Source organism: Hypomesus nipponensis, chromosome 22 (assembly GCF_054491055.1).
Source record: "Hypomesus nipponensis isolate SF chromosome 22, ASM5449105v1, whole genome shotgun sequence".
Classification (NCBI taxonomy): domain Eukaryota; kingdom Metazoa; phylum Chordata; class Actinopteri; order Osmeriformes; family Osmeridae; genus Hypomesus; species Hypomesus nipponensis.
In genome coordinates, this window is record NC_140382.1 from 19,209,678 (window position 1) to 19,231,256 (window position 21,579).

A 21,579-nucleotide genomic window follows, 5' to 3' on the forward strand; every position below is an offset into this window, starting at 1 on the left:
ACTCGTCACATAAGATATTACAATATGAACAAAATAATAAAGAATATGCACTGCCAATTCAGCAACACTTCAGTACAACAATTCACTTGCTTCATCAAATAAAACATAAAAAAACGAAAGAACCAAAAGCAATATAAAAGGAAGAGTGGGGTGTGTCTGATAGGGTTAGGTATGTGTGGGATGTCCCTGTGGTCGTAAAGGCAAATCGCTTGAACAGAGTATAATGATTAAAAGTCTACACGTTGTTTTACACATTGTTTATTTTATGAAGAAAAATATTCATTTGAGGATTAAAATTAAGCATTTTAATTTGATAAAATTGTGAAAGTATTGAAAAGATTTCTATCAGAATGTAACAAGCAGTTCTGGATTTATTTTTATGTACAGTAATACCTTAATGTTTTAGGTAACTGGATATAAATGGGCCTCCACAGCCTGAAAAAACAAAGGAAATCAGAATCCACACAGTTTATATAGGTTTGGGGTTTTATAAAGGGTTACAGTTTTGAAATGGTTAGGGTTTATAAAAGGTGACAGTTCACATAGGTTGAGGGTTTGTAAAAGGCGATTGTGGATGCGGTTGATGATCCAAACACCAACAGCAGCCGACACATCAAGGTAGCCTGTTTTGACAAATTATTATATTAAATTCAAACAATTTGTGAAACTTGTTATGAATAACAAGCATTGATAGTATGACTGTCTGAGGATGTATGAGTTTCATCAGAACAGGGCTACCCAACCAGTCCATCACTGCAGAGAGCTCGCATGGTGAGCACAAATGATTGGATAATTCTTCTTTCATCCCAAACTCTGTGGTAAACTCTCATCTGTTTGCCACTGTAGGGCATCACACATTGAGTAGAAAGGTTTCAAATCATGATCCAATCTATGAATGCTTTTAGGGGTGAGCTACCAACTGTAACCTGAACTGTGACTGCTGAGTAAGCTGCCCTCGGGAGCTGCTACTCGGCAGCTTTCTGAACTGTTAAGGCAAAGATCCAGCTCATCAACAGCTGGGTTGGGTCAGGGGGGTTACTCAACCCTGTCCACTAAAGTTCAGAACATCTCGGCTGGGTTTGACTGATGTTGTATTGCTCTTTCACCTGGACATAACTGCAGTGAAGATCCAGGGGAATGACCGAGATGTTATGGAGCCTATGATTAGAGGAGACCAACCTTCCTATGTGAATCTGCCTTCTCCCACATGAAAGCTAAGGTCAGCCCCACCATGACATTATCAGCCTGTATGAGACTAAAGGTTAGCAGTTATCCTTACTACCTTCAGCTACAACACTCCTGATGAGTCCCTAGCAGCCTCCTTCCAATGGAAAATGTATTAACTGAATAAAGTTGCTTTTAGGCAAATCATGAGAGTTAAATGCAAAAAAGTAGATCTAATGTAAAAACTCCTGTGTTCGAAGCTTTGTAGTGTCTGTGTACCTGTATCAGTTCTCCACCTGGTCAGGTTGCAGGTAGTTGGAGCAGTCTGAGATTTTCTTCACCTGATTCACACTCAAACTCTCAGAACACATCGGACACACAGTCTCTGTTTCCAACAGCCTATACAAGTAAACACAGAAAACACAAATATTCAGCAGAATGATAAAATGTGACTAATTGAATCATAAACTTTAATATATATCTGTATTTGTAGGGATTTTTCATTATTTTCTGTGTGTGTGTTACTCACAAGATGAACTGGGAGTAGAGAGCAGGGAACTCACAGTGAGGACACACTGACCAGTCTTCCTTGATCATGTGACGCCCCTTACAGGAAGTAAGCACACGATGAGGAGAAAGTTAGTATCTCCAAGTGTAGCTATGCACAGGAAGGGTATAGCTATGCAATAGGGCAGGTCGTATGTGCTTACTGTAGTTATGCAGTAGGGAAGGTTGTATGTGCTTGCTGTAGTTATGCAGTAGGGAAGGTTGTATATGCTTACTGTAGCTATGCAGTAGGGCAGGTTGTATGTGCTTACTGTAGCTATGCAGTAGGGCAGGTTGTTCTTGCAGGAGATACACAGCAATTCATTCTGGGGCAGCTGGAAGCCACAAGAGGGGCACGGAGTGTTCTCCTCATCCACCTCTGAGGTATCTGGACGACTGGAGGGGGAGGGGGGTGGTGAGAGGGAGTGAAGAGGTGAGGATTTTAATTAAAGGTCAGCTCACAGATCAACATCCAACCTAAACCCTCCAACAGGAATGACAGTGTGCTCACCGAACCATGGCCTCTATCTTCTTTCTGTACTTGGGGTCGATCTTGTTGCGGTACTCTGGTCTCATCAGCATGGCAGCAAAGCTGAAGGCAGAGTTTCTCAGACCGGCACGGTGACACTCGATCACTGCCGACGTCAGGATGGGCACAATGTCTGCAAACATACACACACTCCTAAACAAATGAGGCCCGCACACTAATGTAACATCACATAAGATGTGGAGAGAAAGGGTGTATCTCTGGAGAGGGTCGGATATGTGCTTTGTCTAACCCTAGATCACGGGGTTAGGATCACAAAAGTTAGCAGGATTTAAGTCTCACGTATTCACCGAGAGACATGTATTTAAACCAGTTAACCTTGCTCACACGCCAAACCTTGCTTTTCTCACGTTGAGAAGGGATTGTACCACTATAAACAGTTAATGGACGAGGCGCATGCATACTGACCCTTACGAAAAATAAGTATACTTCAAGTTTAATTTGTAAGTATACTTAAGTATAAAAAGTATACTGTTATCATGGTACTTTAAGTATACTAGCAGTGTACTTATTTATATACTATTTTTGTACTAAGTAAACTGAATTGGCCCACTTTTTAGGTCATTTAGTACACGTTAAGGCCGATTTATACATCTGCGTCTCCGTTAACGGACAGACGCACGCACGGAGTCGGACGGAGTCGGACGGACTGGTTGAATTTATACTACTCCGTTGGCTCTGCGTGTTGAAAACAATTCACCGCCAGAACAGTAGATGACGCTGCACTGCGATGCTAGCTAGGTTATCGAGCTATGCTAGCTATGGGGCATTTTCCCTTCAGTTTTGTCTTTAGCAAGTGAAATGCATGCTCAATTGGATTTAAGTCAGGTGATTGACTTGGCCATTGCAGAACATTCCACTTCTTTGCCTTAAAAAACTCTTCGGTTGCTTTCGCAGTATGCTTCGGGTCATTATCCATCTGCACTGTGAAGCACCGTCCTATGAGTTCTGAAGCATTTGGCTGAATCTGAGCAGATAATATTGCCCAAAACATTTCAGAATTCATCCTACTGCATTTGTCAGCAGTCACATCATCGATAAATACAAGGGAACCAGTTCCATTGGCAGCCATACATGCCCACGCCATAACACTACCTCCACCATGCTTCACTGATGAGATGGTATGCTTTGGATCATGAGCAGTTCCTTCCCTTCCCTTCCCTTCCCCATACTCTTCTCTTCCCATCATTCTGGTACAAGTTGATCTTGGTCTCATCTGTCCATAGGATGTTGTTCCAGAACTGTACAGGCTCTTTTAGATGTTTTTTGGCAAACTCTAATCTGGTCTTCCTGTTTTTGAGACTCACCAATGGTTTACATCTTGTGGTGAACCCTCTGTATTTACTCTGGTGAAGTCTTCTCTTAATTGTTGACTTTGACACAGATACGCCTACCTCCTGAAGAGTGTTCTTGATCTGGCCAACTGTTGTGAAGGGGTTTTTCTTCACCAGGGAAAGAATTCTTCTGTCATCCACCACAGTTGTTTTCCGTGGTCTTCCGGGTCTTTTGGTGTTGCTGAGCTCACCAGTGCGTTTTTTCTTTTTAAGAATGTACCAAACAGTTGATTTGGCCACACCTGTTTTTGCCATCTCTCTGATAGGTTTGTTTTTTCAGCCTAACGATGGCTTGCTTCACTGATGGTGACAGCTCTTTGGACTTCATATTGAGAGTTGACAGCAACAGATTCCAAACACAAATACCATACTTGTAATGAACTCTAGACCTTTTATCTGCTCCTTGTCAATGAAAGGACGAACTCCCTTTATGAGGGAATAACATACACCTGGCCATGGAACAGCTGAGCAGCCAATTGTCCTAATACTTTTGGTCCCTTAAAAAGGGGGGGGCCACATATCAAATGTGTTGTAATTCCTACACCGTTCACCTGATTTGGATGTAAATACCCTGAAAGTAAAGCTGAAAGTCTGCACTTAAAGCACATCTTGATTGTTTCATTTCAAATCCATTGTGATGGAATACAGAGCCAAAATGATGAAAATGGTGTCTATGTCCAAATATTTATGGACTGGACTGTATATAAGTATATCAAAAGGGAACTATTTTCAAAGAATACTTAAAAGTATTAGCCTGAAGTTGTCATACTCATAATTCTAGTCAGAATATGAGTCTGAAAACTCTCCGTTGGGCTGTGACTATGGGGCGTGTTTCAACCTAACTCGTAAAACAAATGCCTCTTCGCTCAATTGGATAGACTTACAACCAATCAGAGCAACGTGATATGTTGTTTGTTGAAAACAAATTCAACCCAAGGGCTCTTTCGTGACGTTGTTGATTACGTTACTGTTGATCATCTGTCCATCATCGTATAAAGCCGGCCCTGGCAATTTCATTGGTCCGCCCAGATCCTGGTTTTATGTAGTTGTTCCCAATACGAGACCCTCCAGACCCAACTTCCCGACCACATTTTTTTGTGGGCAGGGAGAAGTTGGGCTGGCAGCCAGGCTATAAAAGTATATAAAAAGTGAACTATTTTCAAAGCATACTTAAAAGTATATCAAAAGTGAACTAAAGGTGTACTATCCATTTAGTACACTTATATTATACTTTAATATATTTTTTGGGTAAGGGGAGGGACGTTTTCTGGCATGGCAATAGTCATACAGAGTTATATGCCAGTTATACAGAGTTAAATGCCACCAGCCTATCAGAAACACCACCAAAGTCGTGACTTGATGACCAAGGACAAATGTGGATTGTGAGGTTAGTAGAGAGTAACTTACGAGAGGGGAACTTGCTGATGTTGTTAGAGACTCTGATGAGCATGCGAGCCCCCTTAAGGTGGTCTCCTCTCTTTACATGGACCTGAAACAACAACTACTACCATGACTCACACAGCCCCACGTCCTCCACACAACCATCACAACAGTGTGTATCAGCATGACTGTGTATCAGCATGTGTATATCAGCAACAGAGTGTGTGTCTGTGTGTGACCAGACCTTGACCAGTATGTAGGAGTGCAGTATCATCAGGTTGGTGTTCATCTCAGCTGGTATCTTGATCTCCTGAGTCTTCAGCTCTGTGTACATGCTGAACAGTACGTCATGGGCATGGCGGTAGTTCCCTTAAACAAACACAATGTTCACACAACTATTACTGAGGGTGAATGACCCCACAAAAGGTCAGTTGACCATTTTGGATGGTCAATTTCCAGAGTTTTATCACCTGGAAGGAGCTTTGAGATTGGTTCTGGTTAGGGTTTTCAGGTTCTGGGGCTGTGTTGTTTCAACTGGCATCGTAATGTCTTAGGAGAATGTGACGGAAGTTTATATCGATAAGAACTTCCTGATAAGAGCGTCTGCTAAATGACTATATGATAAGAGTTCTGGATAAGAACTTCCTGATAAGAGCGTCTGCTAAATGACTATATGATAAGAGTTCTGGATAAGAACTTCCTGATAAGAGCGTCTGCTAAATGACTATATGATAAGAGTTCTGGATAAGAACTCTGGATAAGAGCGTCTGCTAAATGACTATATGATGAGAGCTCTGGATAAGAACTCTGGATAAGAGCGTCTGCTAAATGACTATATGATGAGAGCTCTGGATAAGAACTCTGGATAAGAGCGTCTGCTAAATGACTATATGATGAGAGCTCTGGATAAGAGCTCTGGATAAGAGCGTCTTCTAAATGATATTTGTCCTGCAATATATCGATCAATAGAGCGCTCTGTTTGGTAATGTACCGTACACACACACACAGAGGTAAACACATAAATAATTGGTATTAATCCGGCATCTTGACTGTTCAAGTACAGTGTCATCAGAATTTCCCCCATAGGTTGGGGCTAGCTGCTGTGTGTCTGGTAGGTTTGGGGCTAGCTGCTGTGGGTTAGGTTTAACTAATCTGTCGTCTACCTGCAGACTGCTCCTCGCGGGCGATGATGATAGCAGTGCGGGCCGCCTCCCTGTACTGCTGCAGGGCCATGTAAAGGCGGAACAGGTACTTGGCATCCTGGGAAAGGGGTCAGGCCATGATGTGGGGTCAGCCAATCAAATTGCATTTCATAGAGTAGAATTCCAAACATTCTAAAATGGCTCACCCCCTCCCCTTCATCATATCTCCTTTAACTGTGTGGAACAGTAAGGTTGAATAAAACTGGACATGGAAACAGAGACTAGAAACACAAACCAGAGGAGGGATAAAGGAAATATACCTAAATTGAGTGAGTCAGATTGATTAAATATGAAGATCAAGTGGAGAAGTATTGATTACCTTTGGCATGCCATCACTCTCTCCCATGAGGTAGTCTATCAGCTGGTTCGTCAAGGAGTCCTCTTTAGCCTGCCCCACCTTCTCTCACACACACAGTAATTATTCTTCTCACACACAAACTTCCTTAGCAAATATGATACCAACATATCGGTATTACTCACAGTCTCAATAGCCATCTCTATGGCCAGGTTATCATCAGAGTTGGGACATTTGAGGAAATGCTTTAGGGCCTGAGAGAGAGAAACAGAGAGAGAGACTTTGACTTTGACAATACTTTTATTGGGCAGTTAAAACTGCCAGCTAACCAAGCAGTTTCACCACACCACCCATTTCATATTTAAACAAACCCATTTTGCTTACAATTTCACGTTCCAATTTTACTTTCCAATCAAACTAAGAAAAGAAAAAAAACAAGTAAAAAAAAGAGAGAGAGAGAAACAGAGATAGATAGAGAGACACACAAAGACACACAGACAGACAGACAGACAGACAGACAGACAGACAGACAGAGAGACAGACAGACAGACATACTCGGCTGTACTGGCCACATTTCTGGAAGAACCTGCCAGCCTGCAGGTGTGTCTTCTCCGCCTCAAAGTACAGAGCAATGCTTTGGTAGTCCTCCTGGGTCGCCTCTGAGCCTACCACACACAGACTCAAGGCTTTAGACTCTATACACCTACCACACACAGACTCAACACTTTAGACTCTATGCACCTACCACACACACAAACACACACACAACACTTTAGACTCAACACTATACACCTACCACACACAGACTCAAGGCTTTAGACTCTATACACCTACCACACACGGACTCAACACTATACACCTACCACACAACAAACACTTTAAACCTACTACAGACTCAATACGTCTAGATGTCAGCTATGATGTCAGCACACACACACCTATAATGTCAGCACACACACACCTATGATGTCAGCACATACACACCTATGATGTCAGCACATACACACCTATAATGTCAGCACACACACACCTATGATGTCAGCACACACACCTATGATGTCAGCACACACACACCTATGATGTCAGCACACACACACCTATGATGTCAGCACACACACACCTATGATGTCAGCACAAACACACCTATGATGTCAGCACACACACCTATGATGTCAGCACACACACACCTATGATGTCAGCACACACACACCTATGATGTCAGCACACACACACCTATGATGTCAGCACAAACACACCTATGATGTCAGCACAAATACACCTATGATGTCAGCACACACACACCTATGATGTCAGCACACACACCTATGATGTCAGCATACAGCTCCATCTGCCTGTGCTGCTGTGCGAGCTGGAAGGCCTCGTCGTTGCAGTGCGACAGGACCAAGAACTGGATGGCTGAGCCATAGTCATTCAAACGCAGGAAAAATCTGTGAACTCACACATGCACACACTGTAATTGCATGTTTACCATTACGAGATGTTGTGTTAGGTCCCATGCTGCTCCATGAACCTCACCTGGCAACCATCTTGGCTCCATCGATGCTCTGTGTTTCCCTGACAATGCGCACGGCCTCCTCAGGGCTGTTGAGGTGTTCCAGAAGCACCCGGATCAGGCTGTCCCAGTCCCTGGCACTTTCATAAGCCTGTGCTGCCTCCTGGTACCTGTGGCAGCATTGAGGTCAAGTGGACTGGCCCTCACAGACACAACACCAATAACGGTATGGTACAAACACACACACAGACCGACAGAGGCTAACCCTAACCTGCCGTCCACCTCCTTGGCCTTAGCATACTGGAGGTGAATCTTGGGAGACGAGACCTGAGGAAGCAGCTCCCCTACCTTCGCCCTGAGAGAAAGGAAGGGGGGAAGCGGAAGAAGAAGGGAAAGAGACAGAAGGGAAGGGGGGAGGGAGGGAAAGAAGAGGAGTGAAAAAAGAGAGAAAAGAGGGAGAGAAAATACACAGCTAAAACGCGATGCAAATGTCATAACCATGTTCAGATTTCAAATGTGAGCGTGTCCAGCTTCCTCTGCTACAGCTTCCTCTGCTACAGCTTCCTCTGCTACAGCTTCCTCTGCTACAGCTTCCTCTGCTACAGCTTCCTCTGCTAAATGAATAAATGTCCTCTCTGTATTTGTGTTTTAGCTGCAGAACGGCAGGCAGAGGAGGAGCCATGGTTTAGTCTAACACCTGAGTAGGGTCCTGATTTATTTTGACAAGAAACAAACTTCTATGCCAACCCTGCAATCAAGGTTAACTCTCTTTACTATGTAGTGAAACAGTTCCCTCACCAGTTCTTGCAGCGGATGTAAACAGACGCTGCCTTGTCATAGTACAGGCCTTTCTCATAGAGCTGTGCTGCCTCGGAGAACTGCTGCAGGAACACACACACACACAGACACACTGTTATACCCAGACACAGACACTGTTATACCCAGCAGAGAACAGAGGGAGGCGAGACAATAAGAAGATACATGAATAGATAGAACAGAAGACACCATGCTGTCCACAATGGATATATACCTTCAGGCTTTCCAGGATGAATGTAAATACTCTGTTCTATCTATCTATCCATCTATAGATATAGATATGTATATAGATATATATATACCTTCATGCTCTCCAGGATGGCTCCACAGTCCTTCTTCAAAGTTCTGCTGGGGTGCTGGATGGCTAGCCCCGCCCCTTTCCTGATGTCACCCATACGAATGGACATCCTGGCCACGCCCCCCTTGCACGCCTCATCGTGCTCCTGGAACTGGGGAAATGGGTGTGGGTGGTATGTGTGTGTGGGGGTTATGGCTTAAACCTGATCTCCATCTGGTCTGGTCTCCCCTCGGTCAAGTGTCCTACCTGTGTGGTCTCCCCCAGGTCATGTGTCCTACCTGTGTGGTCTCCCCCAGGTCATGTGTCCTACCTGTGTGGTCTCCCCTAGGTCATGTGTCCTACCTGTGTGGTCTCCCCTAGGTCATGTGTCCTACCTGTGTGGTCTCCCCTAGGTCATGTGTCCTACCTGTGTGGTCTCCTCTAGGTCATGTGTCCTACCTGTGTGGTCTCCCCTAGGTCATGTGTCCTACCTGTGTGGTCTACCCTAGGTCATGTGTCCTACCTGTGTGGTCTCCCCCAGGTCATGTGTCCTACCTGTGTGGTCTACCCTAGGTCATGTGTCCTACCTGTGTGGTCTCCCCCAGGTCATGTGTCCTACCTGTGTGGTCTCCCCTAGGTCATGTGTCCTACCTGTGTGGTCTCCCCTAGGTCATGTGTCCTACCTGTGTGGTCTCCCCCAGGTCATGTGTCCTACCTGTGTGGTCTCCTCTAGGTCATGTGTCCTACCTGTGTGGTCTCCCCTAGGTCATGTGTCCTACCTGTGTGGTCTCCCTTAGGTCATGTGTCCTACCTGTGTGGTCTCCTCTAGGTCATGTGTCCTACCTGTGTGGTCTCCCCCAGGTCATGTGTCCTACCTGTGTGGTCTCCCTTAGGTCATGTGGCCTACCTGTGTGGTCTCCCCTAGGTCATGTGGCCTACCTGTGTGGTCTCCCCTAGGTCATGTGTCCTACCTGTGTGGTCTCCCCTAGGTCATGTGTCCTACCTGTGTGGTCTCCCCTAGGTCATGTGTCCTACCTGTGTGGTCTCCCCCAGGTCATGTGTCCTACCTGTGTGGTCTCCCCCAGGTCATGTGTCCTACCTGTGTGGTCTCCCCTAGGTCATGTGTCCTACCTGTGTGGTCTCCCCTAGGTTGTGTCTCATACTTGTGTGGTCTACCCTAGGTCATGTGTCCTACCTGTGTGGTCTCCCCCAGGTCATGTGTCCTACCTAGGGATGGGTATCGTAATTTTTTTATCGATATTGATACCATTTTTGAGACTGCTTAACGATTCGAGTCTTTATCGATACCACTATCGATACTTTTCTATATCTTAAGTAAAACAGATAGAACAAGGGGAAGGTGTTGCTCTCAGGAGGAGGCTGGCTCAAAGGAGCATATATAGGCACAATGGATCCCGACTGGCTAAATCTAAATCTGTCCACTACAGATGTACTACCCACAACCTGGATGAGTAACTATACTGTGATTGGTTGGTTGACGAAAAGTGACATTGTCAAGCTCATTGACTTCATGAAAAGTTGTACACGTTTCAACAAAAGGCACCCGATATAGCTAAATGACCAGCTAACCAAACCCAAACCTTCCTTATCTTATCCCTATTTTCTTCTGTCTCTGTTTTTGTTTAACACTATGCTTAAGCATCCCACAGAGCCATGCTCGTGGTGACTGTTTTGAATGATCAGCAGTGAGGGGGGGGGGGCTTGTCTTTACTCACACACTGTGCTCGTAAATAATTTTTGCAGTACGCGCACACATCAAATTTTAGGGGCATATGCGAGTCAAATAGTTGCACCGTTGAGCCCTGAATTGGCTTATTATTGTCAACAACGGAGACTTGTTACGAAGTTGGGGTGCGCTCACCAGAGGATTGTCCTGCAAAGGCAGCTGGAGTTTGCACTGTTGCGACTTGGACACAGTCGAAGTACTGCTTTTTATCTTTATCTGATGCAGGTGCTTTTTCATCGCAGTTGTTTTCCCCCCCTTTACAAGAAATTACTTTAGAACATATATTGCACTTTGCTTTGTCTTTATCTTTGGCTTTAATAAAATGTAGCCAAGCCTTTGACCGTTTAGTGCGTTCTGCCATCGTAGCTAGCAACAACATGATAAATGAAGCGAAGTAGCGCATGAGGCAATTACATTCTTCTTTGTTTAGTTTAAAGGTGGTGGGCAGGCATTTCAATTGATTTAGTCATTTTATTAGTCAAAAATTGTATGTTTGTGCACCAGTGATTTGATTTAAATAACATTAATTGTTTCTCGAGACATAAATCAACGTTACATTATATTACTTGGTCTCGATAGCGGTATCGATAAGCTTGGACCTTATTGATATTTGGGTTTTGAGAAATTTGGAACCGGGTCCTTACAGAACCGGTTCTCGATACCCATCCCTAACCCTACCTGTGTGGTCTCCCCTAGGTCATGTGTCCTACCTGTGTGGTCTCCCCTAGGTCATGTGTCCTACCTGTGTGGTCTCCCCTAGGTCATGTGTCCTACCTGTGTGGTCTCCCCTAGGTTGTGTCTCATACCTGTGTGGTCTCCCCTAGGTCATGTGTCCTACCTGTGTGTTGAGGGTCAAGCCTTTTTCATAGTGGGCCAGCGCGCTCACATACTCCCCTCTGCACAAGACACAGCACAGGGTCGCAGTTACAGGAGTGTGTGTGCTGTGTGTGTAGTGTGTATGCAGTGTGTATGCAGTGTGTGTGCTGTGTGTGTGTAGTGTGTATGCAGTGGGTATGTGTGTGGGACCTACATGAACTCCAGCTGGACTGCGTACTCCTTAGAAATGAAGGGGATCTGGTCCAGAGCCAGTCTCCTGGCCAGCATTAGAGCACTGTCCCAGTGCTGCAGGTCTCTCCTCATCTGAACACACACAGCATGCTGGTAACACTGACCTGCCACTCTCACACACACAGCATGCTGGTAACACTGACCTGCCACTCTCACACACACAGCATGCTGGTAACACTGACCTGCCACTCTCACACAGCATGCTGGTAACACTGACCTGTCACTCTCACACACAGCATGCTGGTAACACTGACCTGCCACTCTCACACACACAGCATGCTGGTAACACTGACCTGCCACTCTCACACACAGCATGCTGGTAACACTGACCTGCCACTCTCACACACACAGCATGCTGGTAACACTGACCTGCCACTCTCACACAGAATGCTTGTACCACTGACCTGTCACTCTCACACACAGCATGCTGGTAACACTGACCTGCCACTCTCACACACACAGCATGCTGGTAACACTGACCTGCCACTCTCACACACACAGCATGCTGGTAACACTGACCTGTCACTCTCACACAGTATGCTAGTAACACTGACCTGTCACTCTCTCACAGCATGCTGGTAACACTGGCCTGCCACTCACAAACCTCCATGTGCTCTGTGTGTGTGTGGTGTGTAAGTGTGTGTTTGTGTGGTGTGTATGTGTGTTACCTCCAGGGCAGCAATAGGGCAGGAGGAGGACAGGTAAAGGTCCTGGGCTCTATTGTGTTCATTCAGGAACATGGCCAGGTGACCCGCCAGTAGATTCTTGTCTTCTATCCCCTGAGAGAGACAGAGACACCAATATGTATATGTATTTGTGTGTATGTGTATCTGCGTGTATGTGTATATGCGTGTATGTGTGTGTTTGTGTGTGTGTGTGTGTGTACCTGGATGTCCTCCAGAGACATCACCATGCCAATGTTGGAGCTCATGCGGTAGACTCTTCCAGCAAGCTGCAGCTCCATGTGGACTAGACAGGCGCGGCCCATGTCCGCCCAGGCCTCCACAGAGCCCAGGGCCCTGCACAGCTCCCATGCCTCAGGGAATCTGAGCACACACACCGAGATAAACACACACACAGTGGTAAACACACACAGAGGTAACACACACACACACAGAGGTAAACACACACACACACATACAGGTAAACACACACACACACAGAGGTAAACACACATACACACACACAGAGGTTAACACGCACAAACAGAGGTAAACACACACACACAGAGGTATGTCAGGACAGTATCTCACCTCTTAAGCTGGAGTGCCTGTGTAAGCTGTTTGCGCAGCTCCTCCACGGTGTGTGTGTGTGTGTGTGTGAGGAAGGTGTGTGTGCTCAGAGCCACGGTGCTGGTCTGACCACTCTGAGTCTGACACACCAGCTCTCCGTTGTACAGCAGCAAGGGCTTCTGGGAGAAGGGCAGCTTGGTGTTCCCTACCAACTCCACCTGGGGACCTGGGGGGAGGGAGGAGAAGGGGGGGAGAGGGAGGAGGAGGGGGGGAGAGGGAGGAGGAGGGGTTGAGGGAGGGAGGAGGAGGAGGGGGAGGGAGGAGGAGGGGGGAGAGGGAGGAGGAGGGGGGAGAGGGAGGAAGAGGGGGGAGGGGGGAGAGGGAGGAAGAGGGAGGAGGAGGGGGAGAGGGAGGAGGAGGAGGGGGGAGGGAGGAGGAGGGTGGGAGGGAGGAGGAGGAGGGGGGAGGGAGGAGGAGGATGGGAGGGAGGAGGAGGGAGGAGGAGGAGGGGGAGGGAGGGAGGAGGAGGGGGGAGGGAGGAGGAGGGGGGAGAGGGAGGGGGCGGGAGGAAGAGGGAGGAGGAGGGGGGGAGAGGGAGGAAGACGGGGGGAGGGGGGAGAGGGAGGAAGAGGGGGGAGAGGGGGGAGAGGGAGGAAGAGGGGGGAGAGGGAGGGGGAGAGGGAGGAGGAGGAGGGGGGAGGAGGAGGGTGGGAGGGAGGAGGAGGAGGGGGAGGGAGGAGGAGGGGGGAGAGGGAGGAGGAGGAGGGGGAGGGAGGAGGAGGGGGGAGAGGGAGGAGGAGGGGGGAGAGGGAGGAGGAGGAGGGGAGAGGGAGGAGGAGGAGGGGGAGGGAGGAGGAGGAGGGGGAGAGGGAGGAGGGGAGGAGGAGGGGGGGGAGGGGGGGAGGGAGGAGGAGGGGGGAGAGGGAGGGGGCGGGAGGAAGAGGGAGGAGGAGGGGGGGGAGGAGGAGGGGGGGAGAGGGAGGAGGGGGGGAGGAGGGGGGGAGAGGGAGGAAGGGGGGGAGGGAGGAAGAGGGGGAGGGAGGAGGGGGAGGGAGGGAAGAGGCGGGGAGAGGGAGGAAGAGGTAGAGGGGAGGACGGGGGAGGAGGAGGGAAGAGGGAGGAGGAGAGTTTAAGAAAAAAACTAGTTTATACAGGTGTTGGGGAATTTTTGTACTTTCTTAACTTTCTTGTACAGCAAATCTCCTGTGTGAGCTGAGGCTGCTACCGTAGATGGTGTTCTTGTGGAAAGCATATGTGTAGGCTTTGTCGTCATCATAGGCAACAAAAACTCCTCTGTCGGCGGGCCAGTTCTCCCAGAGGAGCCCGGTGATGCTGGGGGGGAAACCAGCAATATCCTGCAGGTCCTCCTGCTAGGGTTAGGGTTAGAGTTAACAGCTGGGCTACCTACAGCAGGCCAGCTAGACTACAGCTGGGCGGTATGGCCTAACATCAGGGTATGATTTTGAAGTACGGATGGTAACGGTATCACAATATATTTGTAAAAAAACCAGAGGTGGCACCACAGGTCCAAAAGTGGTGGGGCAAATCGGCGTTTTCGGTAACTATCTGCAAGACTCGTTTTTTTTATATGGTCTATGCTCGATAGCGTTAACAGCAATGAGTTGTTGAGAGGGGTGGTCGATGCTCTGCCTCTGGGGCTGGGGTTGGCTGTAGCTAGGAGGCCACACGTATGTGTGTGTGTGAGTGTGTATGTGAGCGTGTGTGTGTGGTTCCTCACACTGGTGGGACAGAGCAGGAAGCCGTCACTCTTGTCGTCGATGACGACGAGTCGGGTCCCGTTGGGGTCTGGGAACACCCTCCTCACGGCCACGCTGAGAGAGAACCTGCTGACTACCTGCCAGCCCTCCAGCAACACACACACCACCATCCCTGCCTGCTATCACACACAAGAAGACAAGCTGAAGAGAGGGCACACCTCAGGGCTGACGGCTTTGAGGTCAGCAGAGGGGGAAGTGTCACGACCCTTACATCAGTGCTGTAGAAGAGGAAGTCATTGGTGAGGGCATGGCTGAGGATGCGACCTGGGATGTCTTTGTCAGGAAACAGCCTAGTCTGTTTCTGCTCCTCCTGCTCCTCCCCCTCGATCTGCACACACACACACACACACAGCATTATTACAGCCTTGGCATAAAGGGGGAATAATAAGGTGGACACACAAACTCCTTACCATGTGCACCTGCACTTTGCCATCCAGAAGAGCAGCAGCGTAGTCAGAGTTGAGACACATGCTACCTATCGTCCCCAGGTACTCTACATCTTTCATCTTCTGTACACCTGGAGCACACACACACACACACACACATATGTATACTGTCCTCCATATTCTGTACACCTGGAGCACACACACACACACACCTCTGTCTCCCAGGGTGTAGAACCAGGCTCGGTTGTTCATCCCAACAGCGAGGTGGTCTGGGCCCACGGCGATGAAGCTGGGCTCCACCTCCACTGCTATGACAACAGGTGCTTCCTGAAACACACACTTAGTCAAATGATCCTTCGTCTCCCTGCTGGTTTTTAGAACACATTTTGAATAAACATAATCCGAGTAGAATTTCCTTTCTTATCTTTCGGGAACCAGAGAAAGATTACCTCATGCTGTCCCAGATTTACTGACAGGTTTGTAATCTCCTGAAAGCACTAATACATGTAATCTGGGTTAGGGCGTGGGGGTTGGTACAGGATGGTAACCAGGGTGAAGGGGGCAGTAACCAGGGGTTAGGTTTGGCCGCCCCAACCCACATGAACCTAAAGGTAGACTGCAAGTCCCCCCACTCTCTGAAGGCATGGCAGATGTGTGTGCTGGGCTGTGTATGTGTGCTTACCCCCTCCACCTGGTTGGAGACTGTGACCTCCAGCAGGGAGGTGAGGTAGGCCAGGTGTGTGCCCCAGCTGGCTCCCAGGATGGGCAGGCGTGTCAGGAACACATGCAGGGTGCCCCTCTGGGTGGAGACAGCCAGCAGCTGCCCATCATCTGTCCAGCTCAGCTGGTCAAGACCTGGGGGGGGGGGGGGGGTGGAGAGGGGGAGTGAAGGGCGGTTGAAGAGGGGACAGAACGGGAGGGGTGGGGGAGAGTGTAGAATAATTGAGGTGAGGGGGTGATAGAGTGAGGGCTGGAGTTAGGGTTATTAGGGTGACGGTTATTAGGTTCAGGGTTTTTAGGGTTCTTCTTTGTGATCATAAAAACTTCTCACCTTTGGTCTCATCGTCCAGGTTAACAATGGCGTGCATCTCCTTCAGCTCAGACAGGTCGTGGATTTTGATACTGCAGGGTTAGGGTTAGGACAAGGGCATACACACATTCAAGTAACACACAGCAGGCCCTCTACACATGGGGACTTAAGTGATATTCACAAGGTGACTTAAGTGATATTCACAAGGTGACTTAAATCACTGTGATAAGACAGTCACGCCATTTACATTTCTAGTCTTTTGGAATCTATTTCACACACACCAGAGCAAAACAACCCCTTCATAGTCTCATAGGTGAATAAACATACTTATCAGCTGAGGCAGGCACAGACAGTGTGTTTGGTGCAGGGTTATCTGTAGGGTCAAGGTTACCTGTTGTCTCCACAGGAAGCAGCCTTGTTGAGTGTGGGGGAGATGGCCACGCTAGTCAGGCTGTCCTTGTGGTTGTGGGCCTGGAACAGCTCCTGGCCGATCTCCTTGATGTGGGTGGAAATCACCACAAAGTAGCCCTGGGAGAAGCCAATCATAATGTAGCCATCTCCATACCTGGGGGGGGGGGGGGGGGGCATGTATTTATATACGACTGGGTTCAGTACTAGAGCATCTCATGTATTTATATATGACTGGGTTCAGTACTAGAGCATCTCATGTATTTATATATGACTGGGTTCAGTACTACAGTATCTCATGTATTTATATATGACTGGGTTCAGTACTACAGTATCTCATGTATTTATATACGACTGGGTTCAGTACTAGAGCATCTCATGTATTTATATATGACTGGGTTCAGTACTAGAGCATCTCATGTATTTATATATGACTGGTTCAGTACTAGAGCATCTCATGTATTTATATATGACTGGGTTCAGTACTAGAGTAGGTGAGGGCGTGCAGCAGGTATAGGTAGTAGCAGCGTAGGTGAGGGCGTGCAGCAGGTATAGTGGGTTCAGTACTAAAGTAGGTGAGGGCGTGCAGCAGTTATAGTGGGTTCAGTACTAGAGTAGGTGAGGGCGTGCAGCAGGTATAGTGGGTTCAGTACTAGAGTAGGTGAGGGCGTGCAGCAGGTATAGTGGGTTCAGTACTAGAGTAGATGAGGGCGTGCAGCAGGTATAGTGGGTTCAGTACTAGAGGAGGTGAGGGCGTGCAGCAGGAATAGTGGGTTCAGTACTAGAGGAGGTGAGGGAGTGAAGCAGGTATAGTGGGTTCAGTACTAGAGTAGGTGAGGGGGTGCAGCAGGTATAGTGGGTTCAGTACTGGAGGAGGTGAGGGCGTGCAGCAGGAATAGTGGGTTCAGTACTAGAGGAGGTGAGGGCGTGCAGCAGGTAGAGGCAGTACCAGCGGTAGGATATGATGTGTCCGTAGCGTGGCTGGAAGGCCAGCTCGATGGGATTATCTGGGTCGTTCAGGTTGTACAGGAACAGGGTCTTCTTCCCCACGGCAACACTCACCTGGAAACAGGTGCTTGGATGTAGTTGGATGTAGCAGGATGTTAGAGTAGGACATTAGAGCCTGTCTTGTTAGATAAAAACATTCTTGAGGCTTGGACTAATATCTCGATTTTCTACATACTGCTACAGATATCTGCAAGAGGCGCCTAGTACTAGTCCCATTCTAAAGTTGGTCTGTCTTATCTAATCAGTCCTTCTGCAGCTCTTTTATCTTGTGGGTCCAAACAACACTGGTTCTCTCTCTCCAACCCCAACTGTTAGAACATGGTGGAACTGTTTCATTTAAGACATGAAACTACAAATATTTACTCATTCAGAAAATACACACATCTACGCACACATATCTACGCACAGACATCTACGCAAACACATATCTATGAACACACATCTATGAAGTAGAGTTCTACCAATTTATCAGCGGGCCGATATTATCTCCCGAATTTAGGCATTTTCCAAACTATCGGTATCGGCATTTATAATGGCCAGTAAATGTTTTTGTGGCAAGAACAAAAGTGGACAAACATTCAAGTATATATTGAACATAAGATACTCTTGCAGTCAGATATCATATAAAGACAATTTGAAGTCAAATCAATAAAAAATTAAATATACGCCTAGAAATCTCTACAGATAAATGAATATTTTGAAATAAAATAAAAACAGACCAAACACCTTTCAACCATGTTATGAGTGTTGGCGTTGCATAGTTTGTCCATCAGAGGGCACTTTACAACGTCCCTGTTCAAAGAACTTTAAGTTTCATTTCTTAAGTTTGTATTTTTCTACATTTTATCTATCAGAACTTTAATATATTTTGATGTTCCTCTATTCTGTTGTGACAATATGCATTATGATATTATTTTAGTGAGGAGTCATAAATAACTAATGTTAGGGAAATCTGTTTATGTTTTGTTACACGTTTCTGGATTAATTTTTTTTTTAGATATATATTTATATATATATTGATATATAGGCCGATATATCGGAATATCAGATTTTTAAATCACCAAATATTCGTATCGGTATCGGCCTTAAAAATCCTTTATTGGTCGGGCTCTACTGAACACACATCTATGAACACACACTCACAGTGCTCTCCCCTGGGGACGACCTCTCATCCGTCTTCATCACAGAGAACTGGATATCCGCAGGGTCAGCTCGCACAGACATCTGGAAGAAGGAGGGAGGGACAGAAAAAGAAAGGTGTTGGCTATGCAGCTGTGTCAGGCGTTAGATATGTAGTTATGCTACGTGTTAGTTATGTAGCTATGAACGGTGTTAGCTATGCCAGTATTGACCTGTCTGACTGTATCTCCTTCGTGGTTGCTAATGGTGATGGTGCGGTCTTCGCTGCCCAGAGCAAGCAGGTTCTGAGAACTCCAGCACCCACAGGTTATCCTCTTGGTGTGCTTACCTATTAGCATGTGCGTGTGTGTGGAAGGGTGTGTGTGTGTGTGGGGTGTGCGTGTAGGGGGTTTGTGTGGTGTGTGTGTGTGTGAGTTGGTATGAGGGTAAACGAGTAGAGAAAAATCAGATGTTTTGAGTATATTGATTGCTGTGGAAGACTACTATGTGTGTGATAAATGGGTTTGAGCATGCATTTTTGAATGTGTATTTGTCTGTGTAGGTTTATTTGTGTGTATGTGTGTGTGTTACCCAGTACAGGGATCTTGCGTGACGTCTGTTGGTTGTAGATGAGCAGGTTTCCTTTGGCTGTTCCAACAGCTAACAGGGGGCTCGTCTTTGACCACAGGATGAAGGACATCTGGTCTCTAAGGAAGAGCAGGTAAGAGAAGTCTGTCCCCAACACATCCACCTTGACACACAAGGGGGCCCAACACATCCACCTTGACACACCAGGGGGCCCAACACATCCACCTTCACACACCAGGGGCCCCAACACATCCACCTTCACACACCAGGGGCCCCAACACATCCACCTTGACACACAAGGGGGCCCAACACATCCACCTTGACACACCAGGGGGCCAACACATCCACCTTCACACACCAGGGGCCCCAACACATCCACCTTGACACACCAGGGGCCCCAACACATCCACTTTAACACACCAGGGGGCCCAAGCAGCCCTACAGTAGACCCACCTCATGCCACTTTCTATCTGGGAGGACTTGTTGACATTGGCATCCCACAGGTGGATGGAGCTTGACTTTTCAGCAATGACAGCCAGGGTGTCTCCATCTTTGTCCCAGTCCATGGCTATGCAGCGCCTGTGCTCAGCAGGGGGTGGGGGGGGGGGTCTCAGTTGTGTCAGGCATGACATTTTGACAACATAGAGACAGTTTAATACATCATACTAACCCTGGGAGGGTAAGTTCATTCTTCTTTTGTCCATGTCGATCATAGATCTTCACTGAGCTGTCAGGGCTGTGGGTGAGGAAGAGAGCATGTTGGTGTAGGTGGTAGACGCGTCAACAAAATGAAAATCAATCCCAGCAGCTAGCAGTATTTTTGACAGTAGGCTACTCAATATACTAACTCACCCAGACACAGCAATGTAGTTCCCCAACGTTTTCTGCCATTTGTATTGCAGGGTAGATCCGTGCCAACCTCTGTCTGCTAGGGTAAAGACACGCTACGGAAGGAAAGAAAAACATTCACTTTCCCTGGAGAATATTGGTTATTTGCAACAGGTGATCATGCGAACCTATTCGAGCGTTTGCTATCAATCGCATGTGGCTAATGTTGCTCTACTTGCGCTAACAACGCTTGCTAACAGATAGTTCCAGTGATTGCTTCGTTTTTACGTCCCTTAGAAAAAAGGTTAACAGAGACGACATACAGAAAACCATAATCAATCAAATGGACGTGTTGCTTACCTTCATTTTTTTTATTTTATCCGCCAGATATATATTTTTTTCACTCAAGCATATTATCCGCTACAGTTGTGTACATGTCCCATAATGCTTCACTCTACAGCGTCCGCATTAGCCAAGGCAATGTCATAGCAACAGCCAATGAGCAGTCCTGGGGCGTTGCGCAGTGCTGTCTTGTCACCACCAGATGGATCCTGCTCGTGTCCACTGTTAACGGAATAAGCCATTTCAGAAGCACACTTAAAGCCTGCAACAGTGGTGATCTCTGCCCTGTACAAATAAGGGACGGGTTTCCCATATTCGTTAAGAAGCTCTTAACACTTTTTTTTTCTCTCTGACCAAACAGGTTCTGCAGACCCTGGTACTGTCACAACTAGATTATTGCTCGGTAGTCTGGTGAGGTACCACAAAAATTTACCCAACACTAATAAAACACTAAGAGCTTCTTAAGAACGTTCTCGAGCGTTCTTAGAACCCTCCTAAACAACTTAGCGTTAAGAGCTTCTTAACGAATCAGGGAAACCCGACCAAGGCCTGTCTGACAATGTCCATTCTGCCGGCAGTGAGAGAAAGGAAGGTTTGTTTAAATGTTCTATTAAAAAAAGGGACATTGACCAATTAAAATTGTGTAAATATTGCACACCGATCATCACAGAGCCATATGGCATATGAATAGCCTGATTCATTCCGTATGGCCATATGCCATGTCTCTGTGATGATCGGTGTGCAATATTTACACAATTTTAATTGGTCAATGTCACTTAAAAAAAAAAAAATTGTCTACAATACATACTAAAGCCGAGAGCAGTTACGTTTTTATTCTTAATCTGTGCTCCCTGCGTCTGACCTGCTTTCCTCAAAACACTTCACCGCTGCCAGTCCACAGGCGGTGGTCCCCAGTAAACTTGTCACCCCCGTCAGCCCGCAGCCTGTGGTCGCCAGTGCTGTGAGGCCCC

General features: G+C 47.1%; 1 protein-coding gene across 10 annotated transcripts; it reads right to left on the reverse strand.

Annotated features, from left to right (window-relative positions):
• Positions 1-242: 242 nt before the first annotated feature.
• On the reverse strand, positions 243-20,750 carry wdr19 (WD repeat domain 19). 10 transcript variants are annotated; one of them, XR_014740940.1, is made up of 38 exons: positions 20,627-20,750; positions 20,291-20,382; positions 20,109-20,174; positions 19,892-20,017; positions 19,442-19,557; positions 19,084-19,199; positions 18,875-18,955; positions 17,673-17,785; positions 16,707-16,880; positions 16,337-16,407; positions 15,968-16,140; positions 15,498-15,612; positions 15,310-15,416; positions 15,111-15,227; positions 14,860-15,018; positions 14,347-14,491; positions 13,143-13,347; positions 12,776-12,935; positions 12,558-12,668; positions 11,852-11,961; positions 11,660-11,717; positions 9,100-9,246; positions 8,780-8,862; positions 8,253-8,336; positions 8,005-8,151; positions 7,771-7,916; positions 7,024-7,133; positions 6,654-6,722; positions 6,493-6,570; positions 6,135-6,231; positions 5,216-5,340; positions 4,999-5,080; positions 2,222-2,372; positions 1,947-2,106; positions 1,694-1,770; positions 1,444-1,563; positions 1,180-1,245; positions 243-623 (listed from the first exon to the last, which is right to left on the reverse strand). XR_014740940.1 is itself a non-coding variant. In XM_084687130.1 (37 exons), exons 1-36 carry the CDS (start codon positions 20,630-20,632, stop codon positions 1,449-1,451), a joined length of 4,029 nt encoding a protein of 1,342 aa, XP_084543256.1. In that variant the 5' UTR covers positions 20,633-20,750; the 3' UTR covers positions 243-623; positions 1,444-1,448. The 10 variants fall into 10 exon arrangements, 9 of the variants coding, with proteins under 9 accessions (XP_084543256.1, XP_084543251.1, XP_084543255.1 ...); XM_084687130.1 differs by lacking the exon at positions 1,180-1,245 and having other exon boundaries at positions 1,983-2,106; positions 7,792-7,916; positions 14,347-14,488; positions 14,860-15,015; XM_084687125.1 differs by lacking the exon at positions 1,180-1,245 and having other exon boundaries at positions 14,347-14,488; positions 14,860-15,015.
• Positions 20,751-21,579: the final 829 nt, after the last annotated feature.

Excerpts from the sequence above, each read along its gene's own strand:
- wdr19 (XM_084687121.1), bottom strand. Across the intron at positions 11,962-12,557 it reads GCCCTATTGCTGCCCTGGAG|ATGAGGAGAGACCTGCAGCA; the intron begins GTAACACACATA and ends GTGTGTGTTCAG. Across the intron at positions 6,571-6,653 it reads TAGAGATGGCTATTGAGACT|GTGGGGCAGGCTAAAGAGGA; the intron begins GTGAGTAATACC and ends GTGTGAGAGAAG.